At 23.8% G+C, this 22,623-nt stretch overlaps 2 protein-coding genes across 2 annotated transcripts; one reads left to right on the top strand and one right to left on the bottom strand.

Moving 5' to 3' along the window:
- Positions 1-5,185: 5,185 nt before the first annotated feature.
- Positions 5,186-7,697, bottom strand: OCT59_004716 (uncharacterized protein; the record flags this gene model as incomplete). The annotated part of the gene is made up of 3 exons (XM_066137881.1): positions 5,186-6,888; positions 7,336-7,435; positions 7,509-7,697. 3 exons carry the CDS (start codon positions 7,695-7,697, stop codon positions 5,186-5,188), a joined length of 1,992 nt encoding a protein of 663 aa, XP_065997079.1.
- Positions 7,698-17,056: 9,359 nt separating this feature from the next.
- Positions 17,057-19,924, top strand: OCT59_004717 (uncharacterized protein; the record flags this gene model as incomplete). Its single annotated transcript, XM_066137882.1, has 9 exons — positions 17,057-17,860; positions 17,944-18,080; positions 18,198-18,390; positions 18,463-18,596; positions 18,768-18,924; positions 19,004-19,088; positions 19,290-19,363; positions 19,440-19,536; positions 19,644-19,924. The coding sequence occupies 9 exons, from the start codon at positions 17,057-17,059 to the stop codon at positions 19,922-19,924; spliced, it is 1,962 nt and encodes a 653-aa protein (XP_065997080.1).
- Between the last annotated feature and the right edge of the window lie 2,699 nt (positions 19,925-22,623).

The following is a 22,623-nucleotide window of genomic DNA, read 5'->3' on the forward strand; positions in this document are numbered from 1 at the left end:
TTTCTTTTCAGGTTTTTCGTGGGTTCCGGTTGGGTTCTCTTTTCTTTTCAGATGGTTTTTTTTTTGAGTGGTTTTCTCAATTTCGTTTTTTAAACTTGAAGTATTGTTTGATCTCTTTATTTGGACTTTGGTTCATTTCGATATTCTTTTGCTTGTCATTGATTTCATTTGATTTCATCAATTTTCTATCTTTTGAATTTGATTTCTTTTTCAATTGCTTCATTTTCAAGTTTGTTTACAATATTTATTTTCATCATCTCTTTCTTTATTTTCGCTTATCTTCATTCCATTTTCTTATTTTTTGTCCTTCATCATTTCCCTTCACCCTTTATTTTTCTCTTTATTTTATTTATTTTTTTTTTAACATTATAAATGTATAACTTTAGCTTTAGTTTAACTTATAAATAAAATTTTATTATTGTTTTTTTATATTTGTGAAAAATAAAATTAGCCAATTAACCCTGTAAAAAAAGTCAATCCGCTTTTTATATTCCATCTTTTTTCCGTAAAAGGCTCGTATTTCCGGAATTAATAACCTTATATCGTAGAATTTATCGAATTATTTACATTTACCATGAATGAATCCATGAAAAACTCATTTTTATGGAGTTTTTACAGAAATAACGGATAAAATTTTTTATAGGGCAATTTGAAATATTAAAAATATTAAATTTATAAATTATTTTTTATGGGGTAATTTAACTTGGGTTATATAACCCGGGGGGTAAGTTAGCAAAACTCAATTATTAAATTATTAAGTATTTATTATTTAAATTGCAGGTGATGAGAATAGTGCCGATAACTGAGCAAATTGAGTAACCTTTTACATAGAATTTTATTAGCTCTATCCATCCGTCTATAACTTTTTTTTTAATTTGAGACAATATATTAACTTTTGCTTCTATTAATTATTCAATATGTATATTTTTTAAGAATATTAATATATTTTATTTATTATTTTATATAAGTTTACTACTTTTCAGATTATCAAAATGATAATTAAACTGGTAGTCGGAATTATTTTTTTTTTCGTGATATAAACGTGGCCGCCCGATGATTAGAAACTAACTATTTTTTTTAAAAAAAAGATATCTTGTAAGTCAACATAAATTTTCTTATTTCTGCTGAATGGAAAACGAAACCCTCAAGTAAAACGAATCTTTATTACAAACTATAATTATCTATTGGGACAATTAATATATTTGATATATACTGCCAGAATCTCTTACCTTTAACGTGTATTTTTAATGACTAAACACAAACGCTGTGATTGCTTATTTAAAGTAGATTTATTATTCACAACTCATATTTTCTTTGTTATTTTTGTGTAGCATTTTTTTGTACATTATTGTTCTTGCTGTCTTATTTTTAATCTTACCATCAAGATGTAATAATTTTAAACTTTATTTACGAACTCAAAGGAATAATGATACCGGCATAAGACTTCTTTTAGATCCATCCTTATAGCCTCATCATACCAATAAACTAAACTCCGTGTTGCACTATTTAAAGGTGTTTCATCACATAGTTCTTCTGATGTCACTGAAGAAATAGGTCTAGAGAGACCACACTTCAAAGTTCAAAATTTGTTCAGTGACTTGATTTCTATCAAGACCAGACATTTCATCAGATGGGGCTTCCTCGCTATCGGTACAAGTGATAATCTTCATGTCGCGTGATAAGTTATCCTCAATAGACAATAGATGATGAAGCATATGGAAAGCCGTCCTTGACAAAAGGTTGATATCCAGACATCATGTTTGATAATGTCTAGACATCATGTTTATATATGTAGAATAATGTTTGTACATCATTCAACATGATGCTCAAGCATCAACCGACATGATGTCTTAGATATCATGTTACCAAATATAGTAAATTTTATTTTGTGTAACTCATAAATATACTATATTTGGTAATTTGATTAGCATGATGTCTAGACATCATGTCGGTTGATGTCTTTCACATCATGTCAAATAATGTACAAACATCATCCTACATATATCAAACATGATGTCTAGACATACCATCATGATGTCTAAATATTATATTTCATGATGTTTGGACATCAACCTTTTGTCAAGGACGGCTTTCCATAGAAGCAGAGATATCACCATCTGTGCTAAGTGATAATTTTGAATCGTGATCGTTACCAGTAACGCTTCTAGTACCACATCGTTACTTTCGGTAACAGGTGTATGAAGAAAACCAGGTACATCAACAGCTGATAGCCTGATACCATTACCTCTAGAATATCATTTTGTTTACCATTCTGTGGCTGTCCAGTTACAACACCTTGTTCCTTCAAGCTCTTTATTTTTTTGCTCTAGTTCCTCAACTCTAGCATCATGCATCTTATTCTCTTTAACAGCCTGTTTTAGAAGCTCGGCATTCCTGGCCTTAAGTTCAGCTCTCTCAGCCTCAGCTCAGCAAATTTCCATCTAAGATCAGGGATCTCAGTATTCTTATCTTTAAGCTCATCATTCTCAACCTTAATCTCAGATTTAATTCCCTTAATGAATTGTTGGATTGAGTGTTTGGCATGATCAATAAAATTTATACAGGAATGTAAATCATTCAATATTATGTTGTGAGTGTAAAACTGTGAGACTTGCTTTATTAAAAAAAACAAATACAAATCAAAAGCTAACCTGTGATACATGCTGTAATTTCGTTTTATAAAGTGAAATATTTCTATACTAATACATAAGGACTATATCAATTTTTTGCTTGTCTTTACTATCTATACTAACTAGTGTTTGGATCCGAATCCGGTTTGACCCGGGTCAATCTGGATAAAGTGTGATTATCTGGGTAAAAACCGCGGTTTTATCCGGATTTCGTCGGATTTTATCTGGATTGCAGATTTCGGATAAACTGTTGTATTTCATGAACTAATGATCAGAACTTTATGATTTATGGCTTGTTTGAAAGCTCTTAGTGTTACAAATACGATCATAGTACTCAAATTTGTTGATAATTGGATTTAATTCCACCTTTTACAAAATTAAAGTTTTTATCCGGATTGAGTAATTATTTTATCCGGATAACGGTTTTTATCCGGATCCAAACACTAATACTAACATATTATCCCAATATTAGTTCTATGATCCTGTCTAATAATCAATATTCTGGATAATATAAAACAGTTGTTATTTATACTTATACAAGATATACAATAAAAATAACATTAACCTTATGCCAAAAATGTTGTTTACAGTTCGTTATTCTAGTAAGACCTTCAGAAATCTGTACGAAAAAATATCATTTGTTTGCAAAGTCCTGGAATTGCACAACTGAAAAAATTATATTTCATTCAAATCTTATTAGCGTAAGTCTCATCTGGAACTTTAATACCAATTTGCCAACGCTTCTTTCAAACTGCAATATGTCAGTTTCTTTTAAACGAGTTCAGACATAGAGAAAATAATATTACGGCTTGGGTGGTCATAAGAAAAAAAGTTGATAGTACATCGTACAGAGTACTGCGCTAATTTCACTGTTGCACACATAGCTACATTAGTCAAATACAGAATCAGATCGGATTGTTTTCCCTGATGAAAATTTTTTTTCGTTCATTTATACGTATTTCATTACAACTTGCTATTGATAACGCAGTAAAAATCTCAAAATTATCAATGATAACATATGGACTAAAGTGAAAAAATGACGTCATAAGTGTAATTATTATTCATTATCACCTACCTCCAATAAAGTACATATATACCTCAAAAGCTCTCAACCTCCTTTTAACTTACTTATTTTATCACTTCTATTAGTTCTATAGTTATATCATTGAAATGGAAATATCATTCAATTGTTATGTTTTAGGGGACTCTTATGTCACTTTTCCAATCAACATTTACAATGAAAAGGGTACAAGATATATATATATATATATACCACGCTTGGTAATCATAGATATAACCCTAACATTTTTGATGTTAGAATTATCAAGGATTTTATTTGTCATAATGCTGATATTTCTGTTATACATAAAATAATACTTTGGAAAGTTGATATCAAGAAGAAAGAGATCAAAGATAGAAATGTTTCTATCAAGAAAGATGTGCAAAAGCTTTATAGAAAGGAAATGGAATTTGAACAACTGTTTGAAACCTATTGAGATGATCATCATCATCCCTACCACTGGTAAGTATTTGTAATTTTAAGAATGACTGTCTTCCAAATACAATGTTAATACAATGTTTTGACATTAACTATCTTTTGCTTAGACTTTAAAAAGAATCTTTTACAGCAGATCATGTTACTATATATTATAGAATGGCAAAAAATAATGTTTGTTACAGTGAAAACGTTTTATTCTGCAAATAATTTCACAAACTAGAATCTACAGAACAACTCATAAAAGCCCTGCACTGCATGTTAACTTTTTAAAGGTATCTATCTAATATTTTTGATATTCTTTCCTCTTGTAAATATAACTTAATTCTTAGGATTATTATAAAACAAACTTTGCAATGTTACAAACTGGTAAACTAGTTTCACGATGATCCCATTATTATAAACATTACATCATGTAGATCATTTATCCTCCTAATTATTTATCCGATCATGTGATTAACTGCTTGGTTTCCTGGGGCTACACCATTTAGAATTGATTGGGGATTATTTTTTGTAGTATTTATTTTTTGTTATTTTGTTTTTTTTTGTATTAGGATAGATTGAACTCTGTTATAGAGGCGTTTTCATGGTGCATGAACATTTCTAGGTATTTCCTAGAAAGGATCTTTGTCTATCCTTAATAAAGAGATGTGTTACAGTTTTTTTTAAAAAAAAGCAAATATATTGTGATTTTTATGCTTCATTTCCACTGATTGGAATGACCTTGAGATGAGCATTTAGCTCAGCTGTAAGTCCATATAAATATATGCTTTTTTTGTTTTGATTAAAATATAAGTATAAACATTTACATAATACAAATAGTTATTGAACATCGAATAAATTTAATAGCCTTTTTATTGAAACCTCAAAACAAAAAAAAATAAAAATATAGTTATTATAATAATAAAAATTTTTCCAAAATTCCTAGTACTATATATTTTTTTAATAGATTATAGAATATATTCATACTTTATTTAGTAAATACTATACTAAAGACTTTCATTTCAATGAATTAATAGCTATTTATAAACTGTACTATAATCCATTAATATGGTTGAATCTAATTTCCAGCTAAATTTTTTAATCCTTTTGTTTCTTGTTTTAATTCTAATTTCAATTCATCAAAATTCTTTCTTAATGAATTTATATCTTCTGCCATCATATTAGAATTTAATTGAATTCTGGTTCCTTTTTTGGAATTAGTAGCAAATTTAAAAATTTTGTATTTATCAAGATTATAAGAATTCAACTTAAGAATATTTTCAATCATAAGGCATTCTTTTAACTCTTTATTTTCCTGAACAATTTTCTTTAAGGAAGAAAATTTTTTGTTTAATTTTAATTCTAATAATACATCATTATATTTTAGAAGAATATTTTGAAATTCTTTAGTATACTTGTCAACCAATTCAGAGGTTTTCACACTTCTTGTAGAACCAATAGTATTTCTTTCCTTACTAATAGAGCTTTCTAGGTGATTACAACAATTTTGCAGTTTTTTAATAGCTTTTTCTTGCAAAGTTAAGAAATCATTCTTGGCTTTTAGAAAATTATTAACTTGTTTGAAAACCCATTTTTTTCTATTGGTATTATAAGAAGCTGAAGTTCTTGATAATTCTTGTTTGAATTCCTCCATCTCTTTTTGTTTGACTTCTTTTTCTTTATGAATCTTATTAGTATTTTTTCCACTAGATAATATAATTAATAATTTTTTGTCAATTTCATTCATTTCTTTTTTTAACTTTTTAATACGCTCATAATCAAGGTTAATTAATCTTTGTTCTGATTCATCTACTTTATCTTCTTTTATCTGTAAAGCTTGTGTTAATTGTATTTCAATTTGTTTTTCATTATTCAATTTTTGTTCCAATTGAGCAATTTCTCTTTCCAACTTGACCTTTAATTTAATAGTAAGCTTATGTTCTTGTGAGAGACCTATTACCACATCATGCAACCTAATTTTTTCTTGTTCTATTTGTTCATAATTAACTTGAATCTGATTTAGTTTAATTTCTAATTGCTTTTTTTGTTTAATTAAGCTTTCTTTTTGAGATTTTAATTCTTGTATATTAGCTTCTATTTGAGTTAATTTTTCATGCAAATCAATTTTTTCTTGCTCTAACTGGCTGATTTGAGTTTGAACTTGCTGGTTAATCAGATTGTTTTGCTTCAATTGTTCAGTTAAATTGCTAGCTAAACTTTGCTTTTCATTTTGCAGATTAATAATTTGGGTTTGAAAAATATTTTCTTTTTTTGCAAATTCTTTAATTTGTGTGGCTAATTCAAGTCGCAATTTTTGATTATATTGCTCAAAATTAAAATTTCTTTGTTGTAAATCAAGATTTTCTTCTTCTATTTGCTTATAATAAATTTGTATTTCTCTTAACTCATTTTGAGAACTTTGAGAACTTTGATAAATTTCAACAATTTTTTCTAATTTATGAAATTGCTTCTCAGCATCATCATTTTTTTGTTCCAATTCAAAATATTTCAATTCTTGAGAACCATCTAGAATTTCATTTAATTCTTTACTAGTAAAATCAAGTAAATGACTTGTATAGCATGCTTTTGGATGAGATTTTACAATAAGATTATTATGCTCAATTGGTGCATTTATGAATTCCATAATATTGCTTTTTAATTCTTCATTAATTTCATTAATTTTCTTATTATGAGAAAAAATCCAATTTTCAATAATATTTAAAACTTCTGTAGAAGATGGCCTTTTTGATGGATCTTCATTCCAACATTGTTTCATTAAATCTACATAACATTGTGGAGTATTTTCAATAATTTCAGGACGCTTACCTTTACAAATATTTAAAGCAAGTTGAAGGTCATGTGCTCTATCATTAAATGGTGAAATTCCAGATGTAAATTCCCACATAATCATAGAAAAACTATAAATATCACTAGCCTGAGTATAAGGTTGACCTTTTAAAATTTCTGGTGCCATAAATGGTATAATACCATAAATATTATTTTCTTTTAAAAAAGATTTTACAAGTTGATATAATCCTAAATAATCACTAATATAAATTCTATACATATCTTCTGTATATTTATTACATAAAATATTACCATCATGAAAGTTATAATGAATAAGACCTTTCTCATGAATATTATTAAGGCCAACAATAATTTTATATAAATTGAATAATCTTTGCTCCCAATTTTTTGTTATTTCTACTAAGCATTCTCTTAAATTACCCTTATTTGTATATTCCATTATTAATATATAGTTTGAAGCATCTGGAATTTTTGTAAATCCATATATTCTAATAATTTCATTTGAATTAATAATATTCCACTATAAAAATAATATTTAGTAAGTTAGTATAAATAAATTGTAATATTCTGAAAAAAAATAAATTTAATCATACTTCATTTAAAAATTCGTTTAAACTTTCATCTGAATTATTAAGATAATTGAAAGATTTAAGAATTACTTCATAAATAATATATTTAGCTTTATAGATAGTCCCAAATCCTCCCTTATCAAGATATTCAATATTTTCAAATTTATCATAAGGAATCCATCTTAATTTATTTATAAAAATAAATTGATCCATAATTTTACTTCCACTAGTACCATAACTTTAAAAATAAAAATAAAATTATATTAAAATTAAATTTATTAAAAATTTAATATTAAATATATTAATCACACTTACTCTAAATAAAATTGTAAAATTTTGATATAAGTAAATAATTAATTTAAATTTTATATTAATATAATAGAATTAAATGAATAACTTACTCCCTATATTATTGAATAAATAATTATTTAAATAAAGAATTTAGTTAGTTTATATTATATGTAAAATATTATATAAATATAATAAATTACTTACGATCTAAAATATTTGAATAATTTTTTAAATAAAGAATTTAGTTAGGTTAAATTATATGTAAATATTATATAAATAGAATTTTTCTAAGGGGAGTAATGATCCCAGTGACTGAAATTATGATGATCGACCGGCATTAAAAAAATATAGTGCCGGTAAAAATGATAATTCTGGCCAACGGTGATGATCACCCCGGTAATTTAAAGTAAAAAAAATTTACCATCTAAAATATTTGAATAATTTTTTAAGTAACAAAGTTAGTTTAAATTATATGTAAATATTATATAAATATAAAATAATTTACATGCTATATTATTAAATAAAAAATTTTTTAAATAAAGAATTTAGTTAGTTTAGATTATATAATTATATGTAAATATTATATAAATATAATTAATTACTTACGATCTAAAATATTTGAATAAAGAATTTAGTTAGTTTAAATTATATGTAAATATAATATAAATATAATAGAACTTATAACTTACCAACTAAAGAAAATATTTAGATAAAGAATTTAGTTAGTTTAAATTATATGTAAATATTATATAAATATAATAGAATTAAATAAATAACTTATAACTTACAAACTAAAGAAAATATTTAAATAAATTTTAAATAAAGAACTTAGTTAGTTTAAATTATAAATAAATATTATATAAATATAATAAATTACTTACGATCTAAAATATTTGAATAATTATTTAAATAAAGAATTTGGTTGGTTTAAATTATATATAAATATTATATATAAAATATAATAGAATTAAATAAATGACTTATAACTACCAACTAAAGAATATGTATGAATAATTTTTTAAATAAAGAATTTAGTTAGTTTAAATTATATGTATATATTATATAAAATATAATAGAATTAAATAAATAACTTATAACTTACCAACTAAAGAAAATATTTGAATAATTTTTTAAATAAAGAATTTAGTTAGTTTAAATTATATGTAAATATTATATAATATAATAGAATTAAATAAATAACTTACTCCCTATTATTAAATAAATAGTTATTTAAATAAAGAATTTAGTTAGTTTAAATTATATGTAAATATTATATAAATATAATAAATTACTAACGATCTAAAATATTTGAATAATTTTTTAAATAAAGAATTTAGTTAGTTTAAATTATATGTATTTATATTATATAAATATAATAAACTACTTACGATCTAAAATATTTGAATAATTTTTTAAATATGAATTTAATTAGTTTAAATTATATGTAAATATTATATACTGTAAATATAATAGATTATTACTTACAATCTAAAATATTCGAATATTTTTTAAAGAATTTAGTAAGTTTAAATTATATGTAAATAATATATAAATATAATAGAATTAAATAAATAACTTACCCACTATATTATTAAATAAATAATTTTTTAAATAAAGAATTTAGTTAGTTTATATTATATAATTATATGTAAATATTATATAAATATAATTAATTACTTACGATCTAAAATATTTGAATAAAGAATTTAGTTAGTTTAAATTATATGTAAATATTATATAAATATAATAGAATTACTTACAATCTAAAATATTTGATGAATAAAGAATTTAGTTATTTTAAATTACTATATTGTAAATATGATATAAATATAATAAATTACTTACGACCTAAAATATTTGAATGATTTTTCAAATGAGAATTTAGTCAGTTTAAATTATATGTAAATATTATTTAAATATAATAGAATTAAATAAATAACTTACTCCCTATATTATTAAATAAATAATTTTTTAAATAAAGAATTTAGTTAGTTTAATTAAATGTAAATAATATATAAATATAATAAATTACTTACAATCTAAATTATTTGAATAATTTTTCAAATAAAGAATTTAATTAGTTTAAATTATATGTAAATATTATATAAATATAATAGAATTAAATAAATAACTTACTCCCTATATTATTAAATAAATAATTTTTTAAATAAAGAATTTAGTTAGTTTAAATTACATAATTATATGTAAATATTATATAAATATAATTAATTACTTACAATCTAAGATATTTGAATTAAAATAATTTAAGAATTTAGTTAATTTAAATTATATGTAAATATTATAAATAACAAAAATTTACCTTCTAAAATATTTGAATAATTTTTAAATAAAGAATTTAATTAGTTTAAATTATATGTAATTATTATATAAATATAACAGAAATTTACCTTCTAAAATATTTGAATAAAGAATTTAATTAGTTTAAATTGTATATATGTAATTATTATATAAATATAATAGAATTAAATAAATAACTTACTTTCTATATTATTGAATGAACAATTTTTTTAAATAAAGAATTTAGTTAGCTTAATTATATGTAAATATTATATAAATATAATAGAATTAATAGAATTAAATAAATAACTTACTCCCTATATTATTAAATAAATAATTTAGTTAGTTTAATTATATGTAAATATTATATAATTTTAATAGAATTAAATAAATAACTTACTCTCTATATTATTAAACAAATAATTTTTTAAATAAAGAATTTAGTTAGTTTAAATTAAATGTAAATATTATATAAATATGATAAATTACTTACAATCTAAAATATTTGAATAATTTTTTAAATAAAGAATTTAATTAGTTTAAATTAAATGTAAATATTATAAATATGATAAATTACTTACGATCTAAAATATTTGAATAATTTTTTTAAATAAAGAATTTAGTTAGTTTAAATTATATGTAAATATTATTTAAATATAATAGAATTAAATAAATAACTTACACCCTGTAGCATTATTAATTAGCAATAATTTTGAAGTAAAGTTATTATAATCAATTAATAAAATACTATAATTGTAAATAAAAATTAAAAAAATGCAGCAACTTACAATCTAATTATTTAAATAAATAACAAATAATATTATTAGTTTAAAATTTATATGTTTTTAAATTAATATAAAATTAAATACTTACTTTCTATAATATTAGTAATTATTAAACAATTATATTAATGGAAAATTTAATTATTTGAGATATCGTATAAAATACAATAAAAAATAAATGGCTATTAACTTACCAACTGTAATAATATTAATAATAAAATTATATAGTAAAATATGATGGTTTATTTAAATTTAAATTATGTTTATAATTTATAAACTGTTAATTATTTTCTTACCTTTATTTTCCTCAATTCTTGAAACTAGTTATATTATATTGCAAATTTGTTTGGAAAAATTTTAGAATAATTTCAATTTGTATTAGATTTCTATATTCATGCTATATGCTTTACCTTTATTGTTATTTTGAGCCATTACTAGATAATTTTATTGGAATTATTCCTAAAAAAAAATAGGATAAGTACAATTAAACGTTTAAACGCCTTTATTCGAGTATATATAATTGTTTGTGTATGCAAAATGCAGATGCCAAGTTTGTGTAATATTATTTATGCAAAATGCAGATGCATAATTTTCAGGTTTTAGTTCCGGACTTAATTAATTAGATAACAGGATTACAGGAACCGTCGAAGCGTCCGAATTGTCGATCAACATTATAACTAACTAAATTATAAAAATACAACTAGATTGAAACGGATAGAAATATTAAGCAAATTTCGAGATTGGATTGCAAAATTAAGATCTGTTGTGTTACGAAAAATGAACGAAAGGGGTCAAGAGTTCAAGAGTTGGGTGAAGTAGCAGAAATACTTAGCCTGGAGACGGATAATTAAGTTTTATACGAAGAGATTGGTAAACATTATGAACAAATATGTACAAAACTATTAGTCAATGTTTTAAAAGACTTTGACTTGACAATATCAGATTTTGATCCCTGCTGCTCGTGTATGATTAAAGTATTCCCGAATTTCACTATAAAAAAACAACTCTCAAAGATATGCCATATGCTCAAGTAGAGTTGGCCCAGACAACCTTTCCTGAAACATGGCAGATTACAAAAAACCATTGGAAAAAGCTTTGAATGTCATAGGAATTTGGAAAAAGGAGTTTTTAATTAGAGCGAGTTAAACTTCGTTTCTGCATTCCTGTGTTAAAAAATACTCGGAATGACATACTATTCGTCGGCCTTTAAAATAATATTTACTACATGCTTAAGATCCAGACGGCATAAGGAGAAATCAATAATTCCTTTTCCCGAGCTGTAATTGCTAATTATTTGGTATTATTTAACTCGCTCAATTTGCTTTTCCTTTGGTATTTGTAATAGTATTTGCCAGAAAAATTCCGTTGGAAACAATTAAATAATATTGCGTTTGGCTTTATTGAAAATTTGAAACGCCAGCTAGCTAGATAGGTAATATACTATACGGTTACGGTACATTTCGCCGAAAGGACGTAATAGGGCCAACATTATGCAGAGTTATAAATAACTCAGGCCAGAGATTATTTTTCGGCGAAATGGCTTTCGGCGAAATGTCCCGATATCGTAATAGGTTACGGTGTAATATACATGCTTTTTTGCGTAATAAAGAAAAAAAAAAGGATTTATTTGTAAATAAAATTATTTTAATTTCTAATCAATTATGGCGTAAATTTTTCTTTTTGCTTCATTTTTATATGCAATAATAATATAGTATTAACACTTTTTAGAACTTTATTATGTTTCTGTAATAAAATATCAAAAATAAATTTAGAAACTTTTTTTTAACCAAGGTTGCTAGTAGCACTTTTCTAATTATTAAAATAGATTTAAAATAGATTATAAAAATAAAAATTATGACCATATAAAACCGTTTCCAATACGTAAAATTAAAAAAAAATAATTTTATATTCACTACTAATGACACTAAAGTACCAATTAAAATTCATCATAAATATTTGATTTATTTTAAGTAAATGATACCATTATCAATATATCTAAAAAAAATCATGATAAAAACATTTAAGGTGCAAATAAAAATGCAAATAAAATTAGAATATAAATTACCTTAAAGTAATTTAAAATATTTCTGGTGAAATAAGTCAAATGTTGATTTAGAAAACTGTTTGTCAATTGATCATTATTCAATATGATAATTATTTAGAAAAAGATTTCTTATTAAATGTATATTATGACATAGTTATTATTGTAAGAATCTTTCCAATTTTACGTCTATCTCCAAATACAAAATTCCTGTAAAAAATTCATATGTAATTTCTGTAAAAACTACATGAATATTATGCGTTTATGAAAAAATGTGAATACGATACATTCACGGAAATCATATACGGATAAATTTTTTATACATTTGTTATTAAATTTAATTCGCCATTACAAATCAATATAAATTCAACAATTTCTTGAAAAGTTGGAGCTTAAAATTTTGTTATATAGACGAATCTTTTGTACAGTTTCTTCATCTGTAAACTAAAAAAAAATAAGTATTAGATATGAAACAAGAGTTGAATTTTGTACAAAATCTCATTTTAATTTTAATATATGCTACTAACTTTCATTTTGTAAATCATCCTTTTTAATAAGTGGAGCCAAATATTTTTCAGGAGATTTAGCCATAAAATTTGTACAGACCTAATATAAAGAACTAGATTGTTTCCTAGCCATTAAAAATTTATTTTAATAGAATCTGATTTAATTATAATAAAAATTTAGTTGTATTCATTGAAATTATTATTGGAGGATATAATCTTTTAGAATGGAAATCATCTGGTGGATATTGTAAAACCAAAGATAGTTTCATATTTTCTTTTAAAAGTATGAATAATTTTAAAAGAGAATATGAATTATGCATTATATTTTCATGCTGAATATGGACCCGCATTTGGTATGGATGATATTAATATAAATGATGATGATTCATAAGAATATGCCAATTTTTTGAGTATACAACGATATTATGAAAAAAAAAATAAGGGATACAGAAGATTTTTCAATAAAAGATTATGAAGTATTTCAAATCATAAAGAAAAATAATAAATAAAATAATTGATGTTTGAATCGATACATACAGTAATAATATTGTATGTGGGTCGTCAAATCAAAATATTTACATACAAGCTTATTTTTGGTATAATAAAAATCCTATGTTTAACGATACTTTATGAAATCTAATTTAGGGTTTATCTATTCTGTCTCTTTTATTTTAACTAGGAAACGGGAACCGTTAGAGAAAAACTATCTTATTGGGTGACAATCACGTGGCGGATAGAGAAATTCACGTGATCGATTTTTTTTTCATAGTGCGTAGACATATATTGTCCTTATCTTCGCTCCGGACAATAAATATTAAAGTATGAGGTACGTTATCACATAAATTTACGATACTTTTTGGGAGTAAATCCATATTTGCTTCCTCTTAATAATAATTTAAATTTATATAGTAAATATAATTCTCTAAGCAAATTTGCTTTTAATATCATTTATATCAATCCATCTTGAAATTAAAGATGCAATATTTAAATTAACGATTCAATATTTAATAATTCCATCAGTGTTTCTATATCTAGGAAGTAAAATATTATCATTTGGTTCACTATTAGGATTTAAATAGGCTCCAATAACTCTTTATAAAGTTGACGGTTTAAAAGTTTTTTATAAGGTCGAACTTTTTGAAAGAAATCTTCAGATGAAAAACTAAAAAAATCTTACTAAAGGTAAGCAATATTGCAAAGTATTTCCCATCATAATGAAATCAACATTTGACCAAGTTGTAGTATCTGGAAGAAGAGTAGGATTTTTTTCAAATCTCCATTTTAATACATGTTCCCAAATTTCAATTTCTTTCATCTGTAAATCATCTCTTTTAATGAGCGATATCAAAGATTTTTCATGTAGAGAGGTAAAATCAAGTGATTAAATACTTTTTCAGGAGATTTAGCCATAAACTTTGTACAATAATATTGTTGAAGTACTAATAAATGATTAGATTGTAAACTTGTTCGATAAATATGTCAGATTTATTTTCAATTAAATATTCCCGCAAATAATCAAATAGTTTTTGTAGAATAAGTTGATCAGCAGCAATCAAAATTTTTGAAATTTCAAAAGGTTCTTGCTCGTTTAAAGAAATGACGCCACCATAAATATAATTATTTTAAAAAAAAAAAAATTATGAAAATTTTCTGATGAAATATTTGACAATTTAATGTGAACCAAGACATCATTATCATTTTTTTTGTTGGAGGATAAAAAATGGAAAACTGTAATAAAAAATAATTATATGTACACGAAATATTTTTACGTTTGGGTCCTCACCAACTTTAATAGTAACATATATTTAATTAAGAAATTTTTTATTAAAATTTATTTTAAGAATTTTTCTAACTATCACTGGGGTGATGATCACCGGTGACTGAAATTATGACGATCGACCAGCATTAAAAAAATACAGTGCCGATAAAAATTGATAATTCTGGCCAACGGTGATGATCACCCCGGTGATTGAAGTAAAAAACTTTATTTTAAAATAAATAAATAAATAATTTATTCAATTTATCCATTACAATAGGATAATTTTTTTTATCTGGAAATTAAATTATTATAAATCAATATATACTGTATATAAAATTGGCATTTACTGCGCACTGTTCATCATTATTTGTTGTTATATTCTACTTGTAAATTCTTATTGATAAATGTACAATAGAGAAATTTAAGTAGATATTTTATTTAATCTTATTCATAAACTTTTCGTCGCAAATTTTTTCGGTCGGCGCAGCAAAAAATTTAGCACGTGGCTGGTAGTAACGGAAAGTTCAGCGAGGAACCAATCAAACAAGTTGCCGCAAACAAATTTATCCGAAGGTTGGGATCAGCCATATCCGCAACAAATCACGTGACTTGATTACGACGATAGGAACCTTATTCTCAAGTGTCATGCTCGCATGAAAAAAAATTTTCGAGAAACAAATAAAAGGTCTCCTAATGGATCTCGGTATGGATTTTCGAGGAATTTGACTGGACAAAAGCACCGCCGAACCAACCGAGCCGCTATTACGGACGACTTGCTTTATGCTTCGTGTTCATATGGAGTTACGGCTAGTCTAGTTTCTTGGGGATACATACTAATAATTTTTGTTTTTGTAGGACGAATGGGGTTGCGGGTGTTTGACATTGGAAGAGGGGTGAATATCGCATAAACAAGTGGAGAACTTTTGTTAAGGATAGGAACCACTTCCGTACAACGGGGAGCACTTGTAATCTTAGTTAGATTAGTTAGTTAGAAGTTAGAAAGTTAGGAAGTTAGGGAGTTTATAGGGTTTGTTTTAGGTTTGTTTTGTGATTTTGTTTTTTGTTTTGGTTTAATAGAATAGATTGATTTGTTATCATATCGTGTTGGCACGTATGCTCCTAGGTGTTTCTGTGTTTAGATGTCTATCCTAATTCTAATAAAGAAATGCGTTACAAATTTTTAAAAAAAAATATTATTCATAAACTTTTATTTGACAGTTAATAAATACTATATGTTATGATATTTCAACGTTTATCTGCAGATTTTTTTTTTTGAAAAAAAAAAATTAAGGCCATTATTCCAAAAAAGGATATTTTTTATGCCGATCATTTAATTTTGGCCAGAATTCCGAAAAAAAAATTTTGTCAAAATTTAAGCAGGGGCGAGATATACATTTATTCAAAAATTAAATTAATTATTGATAAGAAATTACGTGACGTTTAATGGTGTTATACCAATTAACCATCTCTTTTTTTTTTATAATAATTTAATTTTTTTATTTTTATTTTTTTTTTTACTTGGCAGTTTCCGTAGTACATCACTCTTTGTTAACCCAAATTTAGTATTTTACTTTTTTTTACGCCATTTAAATAAAAAATCAATTTTTTTTTTTACGCCATTTAATAGAAAAAAATTAAGGTTTTGACGTTTTTGGTAACTCAAAATAAAATAATCGAATGATACTGTGATTGTCTTTACGTTTTCGTAGTTGCATCATTGCATTGTTTTTTTGCCATTTATAAAAAAAAATTTAATTATGTCATATTTTCTTTGTATTTTTTTTTTTACGCCATTTTCCAAATTTAGTATTGTATTGTTTATATTTAAAATTAAGTTATTATTCTATCGTTCAGACGTTCATTCGTTCTATCGTTTTAAAATTTTAATATTTTTAATGGAAATTCTTGGTTTTAGAGATTTGACTGCTGGGAAAAAAATCATTGCAGAAAATTTTGCAAATTGGACCAGTGGAAATGAAATAATTGATAATTTCATTCGAGAAAAGCAATTAAATTACGACGGTTCAGTTAAAGCAGTATTTGAATGGATACCATATAATGAGTTTATTGATATTAAAGAAATAGGAAAAAATTGTTTTTTTACAGCAATATGGAAGGAAGGTCCGTTATTTTATTATAAAAATGAAAATGAATGGACAAAAACTTCGTATGAAGTTGTTACATTAAAATTTTTATACGGCTTACAAAATATAACTGACGAACTTATTAATAACGTTGAAACATATTTAAAAAGTGATGTAATCTTTGGAATATCTCAAAATCCAGATACAAAAGTTTATCTTTTAGTTTTCAATGTTAAATATTTTAACTGTTATTGCGAAAAATGTGGCAATGAATACGATAGTAGAGAATATAAATGGTGTAAACAATGTCAAACAAACCAATTAAAAAATGATTTTACAAATTGGACCAGTAGAAATTTGAAACTTGATTATTTTATTCAAAAAATGCAATTAAAAATAAATAATTATGATGATACTATATTTGAATGGATACCATACAACGAATTTATCATTATTAAAGAATTAGAAAATTATACTTTAACTATTTGGAAGAAGGGTCCATTATATTATAATACTAATGATGAAAAATTAGTAAGAAAATCATATGAAAGAGTTTATTTAAAATTTTTATATGTAAATTCACAAGAAATTACTGACGAATTTTCAAAAAATGAGGTATTAATATTTTCTATATATTTAAATCCAAATATCAAATTTAATATTAATATTAATTTTTTCATATTTTAATATTTTAATAGATTGAATCATACTTAAAAAATGATGTAATCTTTGGAATATCTCAAAATCCGGATACAAAAGTTTATATTTTAGTTTTTAATAATAAATGTTTTGATCATTATTGTGAAAAATGTGATAATGAATACGATGATAAAAAGTATAAGTGGTGTAAACAATGTCAGATAAATCAATTAAAATATAATTTTACAAATTGGACTAGTGGAAATATAAAATTTTATGATTTTATTACAAAAATGCAATTAAAAATTAATAGTCGTCACGATAAGATATTTGAATGGATACCATACAATGAGTTTATCATTATTAAAGAGTCGGAAAAATATACTTTGGCAATATGGGAGAAGGATAATACTAATGATAAAAAATTCGTAAGAAAATCACGTGAAAGAGTTCATTTAAAGTATCTATACAATTCACAAGAAATTACTACCGAATTTTCTAATGAGGTATTTGATATTTTTCTTTATATTTAAATCAAATATCAAAATTTAATATTAATTTTTTCCATATATTGATAGGTTGAATCATATTTAAAAAATGATGTTATCTTTGGAATATCTCAAAATCCAGATACGGAAGTTTATCTTTTAGTTTTCAATGATGAATATTTTAAATATTATTGTGAAAAATGTGATAGTGAATATGATAGAAAGTATATATTGTGTAAACAATGTCAAATAAATTATTTAAAAAATAATTTTGAAGACTGGACTAGTGGAAATGAGAAAGTTGATGACTTCATCCAAAAGATGCAATTAAAAATTAATGGTCGTCGTGGTGAGATATTTGAATGGATATCATACAATGAGTTTATTGAAATTAGAGAATTAGGAAATAATGTCTTAGCCACAGCAATATGGAAGGATGGTCCATTATATTATAGCAGTGTAAGAAGGAGTTATGATCGGGAAATAAATAAAAATGTCATTTTAAAATACCTATGTAATTCACAAAATGTCAGTCAATTATTTTCAAATGAGGTATGAAACTTTTCTAATAATAATTTAACTTATTTTTTAATACTGTAATTAATAATTTAATTATTTTTATATTTAACAGGTTATATATTCAGTTGAGAAAAATTATGGAGTAACTCAAAATCCAATTACAAAAGATTATATGTTAGTTTGTAAAATTGAATCATGTCAGACAAATCATGAAAATAAAAAAATTAATAATTTAATTCAAAAAATTAAATTAAATATTAATCATAATTCTAGTAGATCTGACATAATGTTTGAATGGATACCATATGACCAGTTTAATGATATTAAAGAGATAGGTAAAGGTGGTTTCTCTACAGTATATTCAGCAATTCGGAAAGATGGTTTATTATATTATAAAGCTGGATGTGAAAGAAAATCAAATACAAATGTTGCTTTAAAATGTCTAAGTAATTTTGATGAGTTTATAAATGAGGTATGAAATTTCTTTAATTTAAATATATTTAGCAAAAATAATAATTATTTACTCATATACTAATATTATTTATTAGGCTAAAGCATATCCACATCAAAATATTCTTAAAATATATGGAATATCTCAAAATCCAACTACAAAAAATTATATTATGGTTCTTGAATATGCAGAAGGTGGAGATTTCAATATTTATTTAAATAAAAAGTATGAAGTTTTTAATTGGTTTAATGGATTAAGAGTGATAGCTAATACTATTAAAGGTCTTAATACAATTCATCAGTTTATCATGATGATTTTCATACCAGGAATATATTATTTACAAAATGTAAACCATCTTTCCTTAATAATTATGCTGATTATATTATATGTATTATGGGATTATGTAAAAAAATTGATGATATTAATGAAACAAATATTTTTGGAGTTATGTCGTACATAGCTCCTGAAGTATTAAAAGGAAAACCTTATACTCAAGCAGCAGATATATATAGCTTTGGTATAATTATATATGTTATAGCAACTGGAAAGCAACCTTTTATTAATTGTACTCTTGAGCATTAAATATATGCAAATGGAATCAAACCTGAAATAAATCACCGAAATGTTATATTGACTTAATAAAAAGATGTTGGGAATTCAAATACAGATAATAGACCAAATTCAACTGAATTAAAAAAATTTATTGACTTATTTTACATTTCATTAAATCAAAAATTTGATAAATCATAAAATTGAAAAACAATTTAATGAAACACAAGAATATAGAAAAGAAAATTTTTTATTAATAAACAATGATCAATTAACTACTCATACACAAGCTATTTATACATTTCGATTACTTCATATTTTGGAAGATTTTTTGTAAAAGAATTAAGATAATTTTAATAGCAATACAGTAGAATATACTCATTTTACGAAGTAATTTGCTTTTTTTTTATTCTCCTTTTACCTATCTTTTATTATACTTTATAACTTAATAAGTTATACCCATTTTTTGTAAAAAAAAAATGATGGTTTAAATTTTAAGTAAAAGAATGTATTGGACTTCAAATAAATGATATAAATATGAATAGCAGACAATTTTATACTTGTATTTTTTTGTTTAACACTGATTATAGAGTAATATGTAAAAACTTTTTTACATGATAAAAATCAGTTTGTAATTTAACAAAATTTTATTTTTAAAAAATTTATTATACTATTTTTTTTTTCATTAAATTATTTTATTTATCATTAAATAGCAATTTTATATATTTATTAGTTTTTGTTTAACACTGATTATAGAGTATATGTATATAACTTTTTTACATAATAAAATCGGTTTGTAATTAAACAAAATTTTATGAATAATTAATAAACAAATGACCATAAAATCAAATAAATATATTAGTATGAAAGTAAGTAGTAAGTATACCGATCAACAGATTTTAGTTATTTTCAGCAACTTTTGTAATCTTGTATATTTAAACTTGCAAATTTACAAAATTCAAATATTATAAACTTCATTATAACCCTTTATATTAACTTTCTCTGTGATATATAAATTTTAATTTCAGCCAGCACAGATATTCCAATTATATAGTGTTTGATTAAATTTGATAAAATATGTTTATTATTCTTAATTCCAATAATACATTATTCTACAGCCAAATAGGATCATGCTTTTTTCATCATGCTGATAATTTTTTATTAAGCTATAAATAAACTACCATTGCATAATTATTATTGATATTTTTGACGTTGTTTAATCAATAGTTTATTGTATTTATAAGATGATCATTGGCGGCTGCAGAATAACACAGTTATTTGATAGGGGTGCTAAAATATCATTCGAACTGCTTCGCAGTTCGGTGATATTCTAACCCTCTTATCAATAACTATTATATATCTGATATGAATTATTTGCAGAAACTGATGGAGAAATCTAATGATAATACGAAAATCATCTAGCAAATATCCGTGATCAGTCTTATTCATAAAATTGTATTAAGTACTAATATCTATTGCTGTTATAATGAATTATTAAGTTTTATTTGAAAATAAGTATAATAAAATTTTTTTTCGTTATGTTTTATATTTTAATTAATTTGCAATATGGGCCGGTGCAAAAAGATTGGTACCTCAAACATTGCATCAATAAAAAAAAATTTTATTATATAAATATTTTTTTTTATTTATTTAATATTATCAGTATGTATTGGGAAAAATACAATATAAATATTATGTCATGTCATGTGATCCTCATCAGAACTACTATGAGCGTCAAATTCTTCATCAATTAATTGTATATTTTTATCAGATTCAAAATATTTCTTAACATTTTTAAAAGCTCTTTCCCGAAGTCCTACAATAACCTTTGAAGAAAATTTTTTTTTAAATACATTTAAAAGTGAATTTCTAATAAATAAAAGGTTTGGGTGTGGACTTGAGCATGCAACTTTACCCTTTACAACTGATTAAACACCTTTAATAGGTTGGAGTTCACAATTATGGTATGGAGGGGTAAATTTAACTTTATATTCATATTGTTCTGCAAGTTAACACAAGAAAATGGAACCTTTTCTTTGTTTATTTGAACCAGCTTCAAAAGTTCTGATTTTCTTAATTCATCAGAAAGAGCAATATCATGAGAATTTGACCATTCAATTGTAATTTAGGATATTTAAGCATTTTGTGTGGTGTAAAAGTATCATCTATATGGCTTTTCCAGTTTGAAACCACCCTCCCAACTGTACTTTCCCCCATGCCCAAAAACCTCAGCAACACGCTTGCGTAATGTGACCTGATGATGATCCTCCTTTTTAAAGTTAGCCCCCAAAAAATAATTGTAAACATTAATTATCATCAACTTTTCGTTATCAGTTAGTGATGCATTGCTTCATTTTGTAGAGAAACTATCCATAGTAGGGTAAAAAAATATTAGTAAAAATGTTTATTCGAAGTCATTGTAATATATATATTTTTTTCAGCCCATTTTGTTTTAGTCATACGGTATTTTTCTTGGTGTAAAATCCTTTCCTTTTCGGGTGAGGTACCAATCTTTTTACACCGGCCCATATCACTAATAATAGACAAAAAACATATTAAAATATACAAATTACCCATTTATTTGTTCATAATACTAATAAAGAAATTATCAAATCGATTTAACAATAAAAACCATGAATAAATAATGATATTTTTATTTTCAAAGAAAGCAATAATAAAATAAAAGTACATATTCCGATTTCCAATGTAAGATATAAACTTATAAGAAAAAT

The sequence above is a fragment of the Rhizophagus irregularis genome, chromosome 13 (assembly GCF_026210795.1).
Source record: "Rhizophagus irregularis chromosome 13, complete sequence".
Classification (NCBI taxonomy): Eukaryota; Fungi; Glomeromycota; class Glomeromycetes; order Glomerales; family Glomeraceae; genus Rhizophagus; species Rhizophagus irregularis.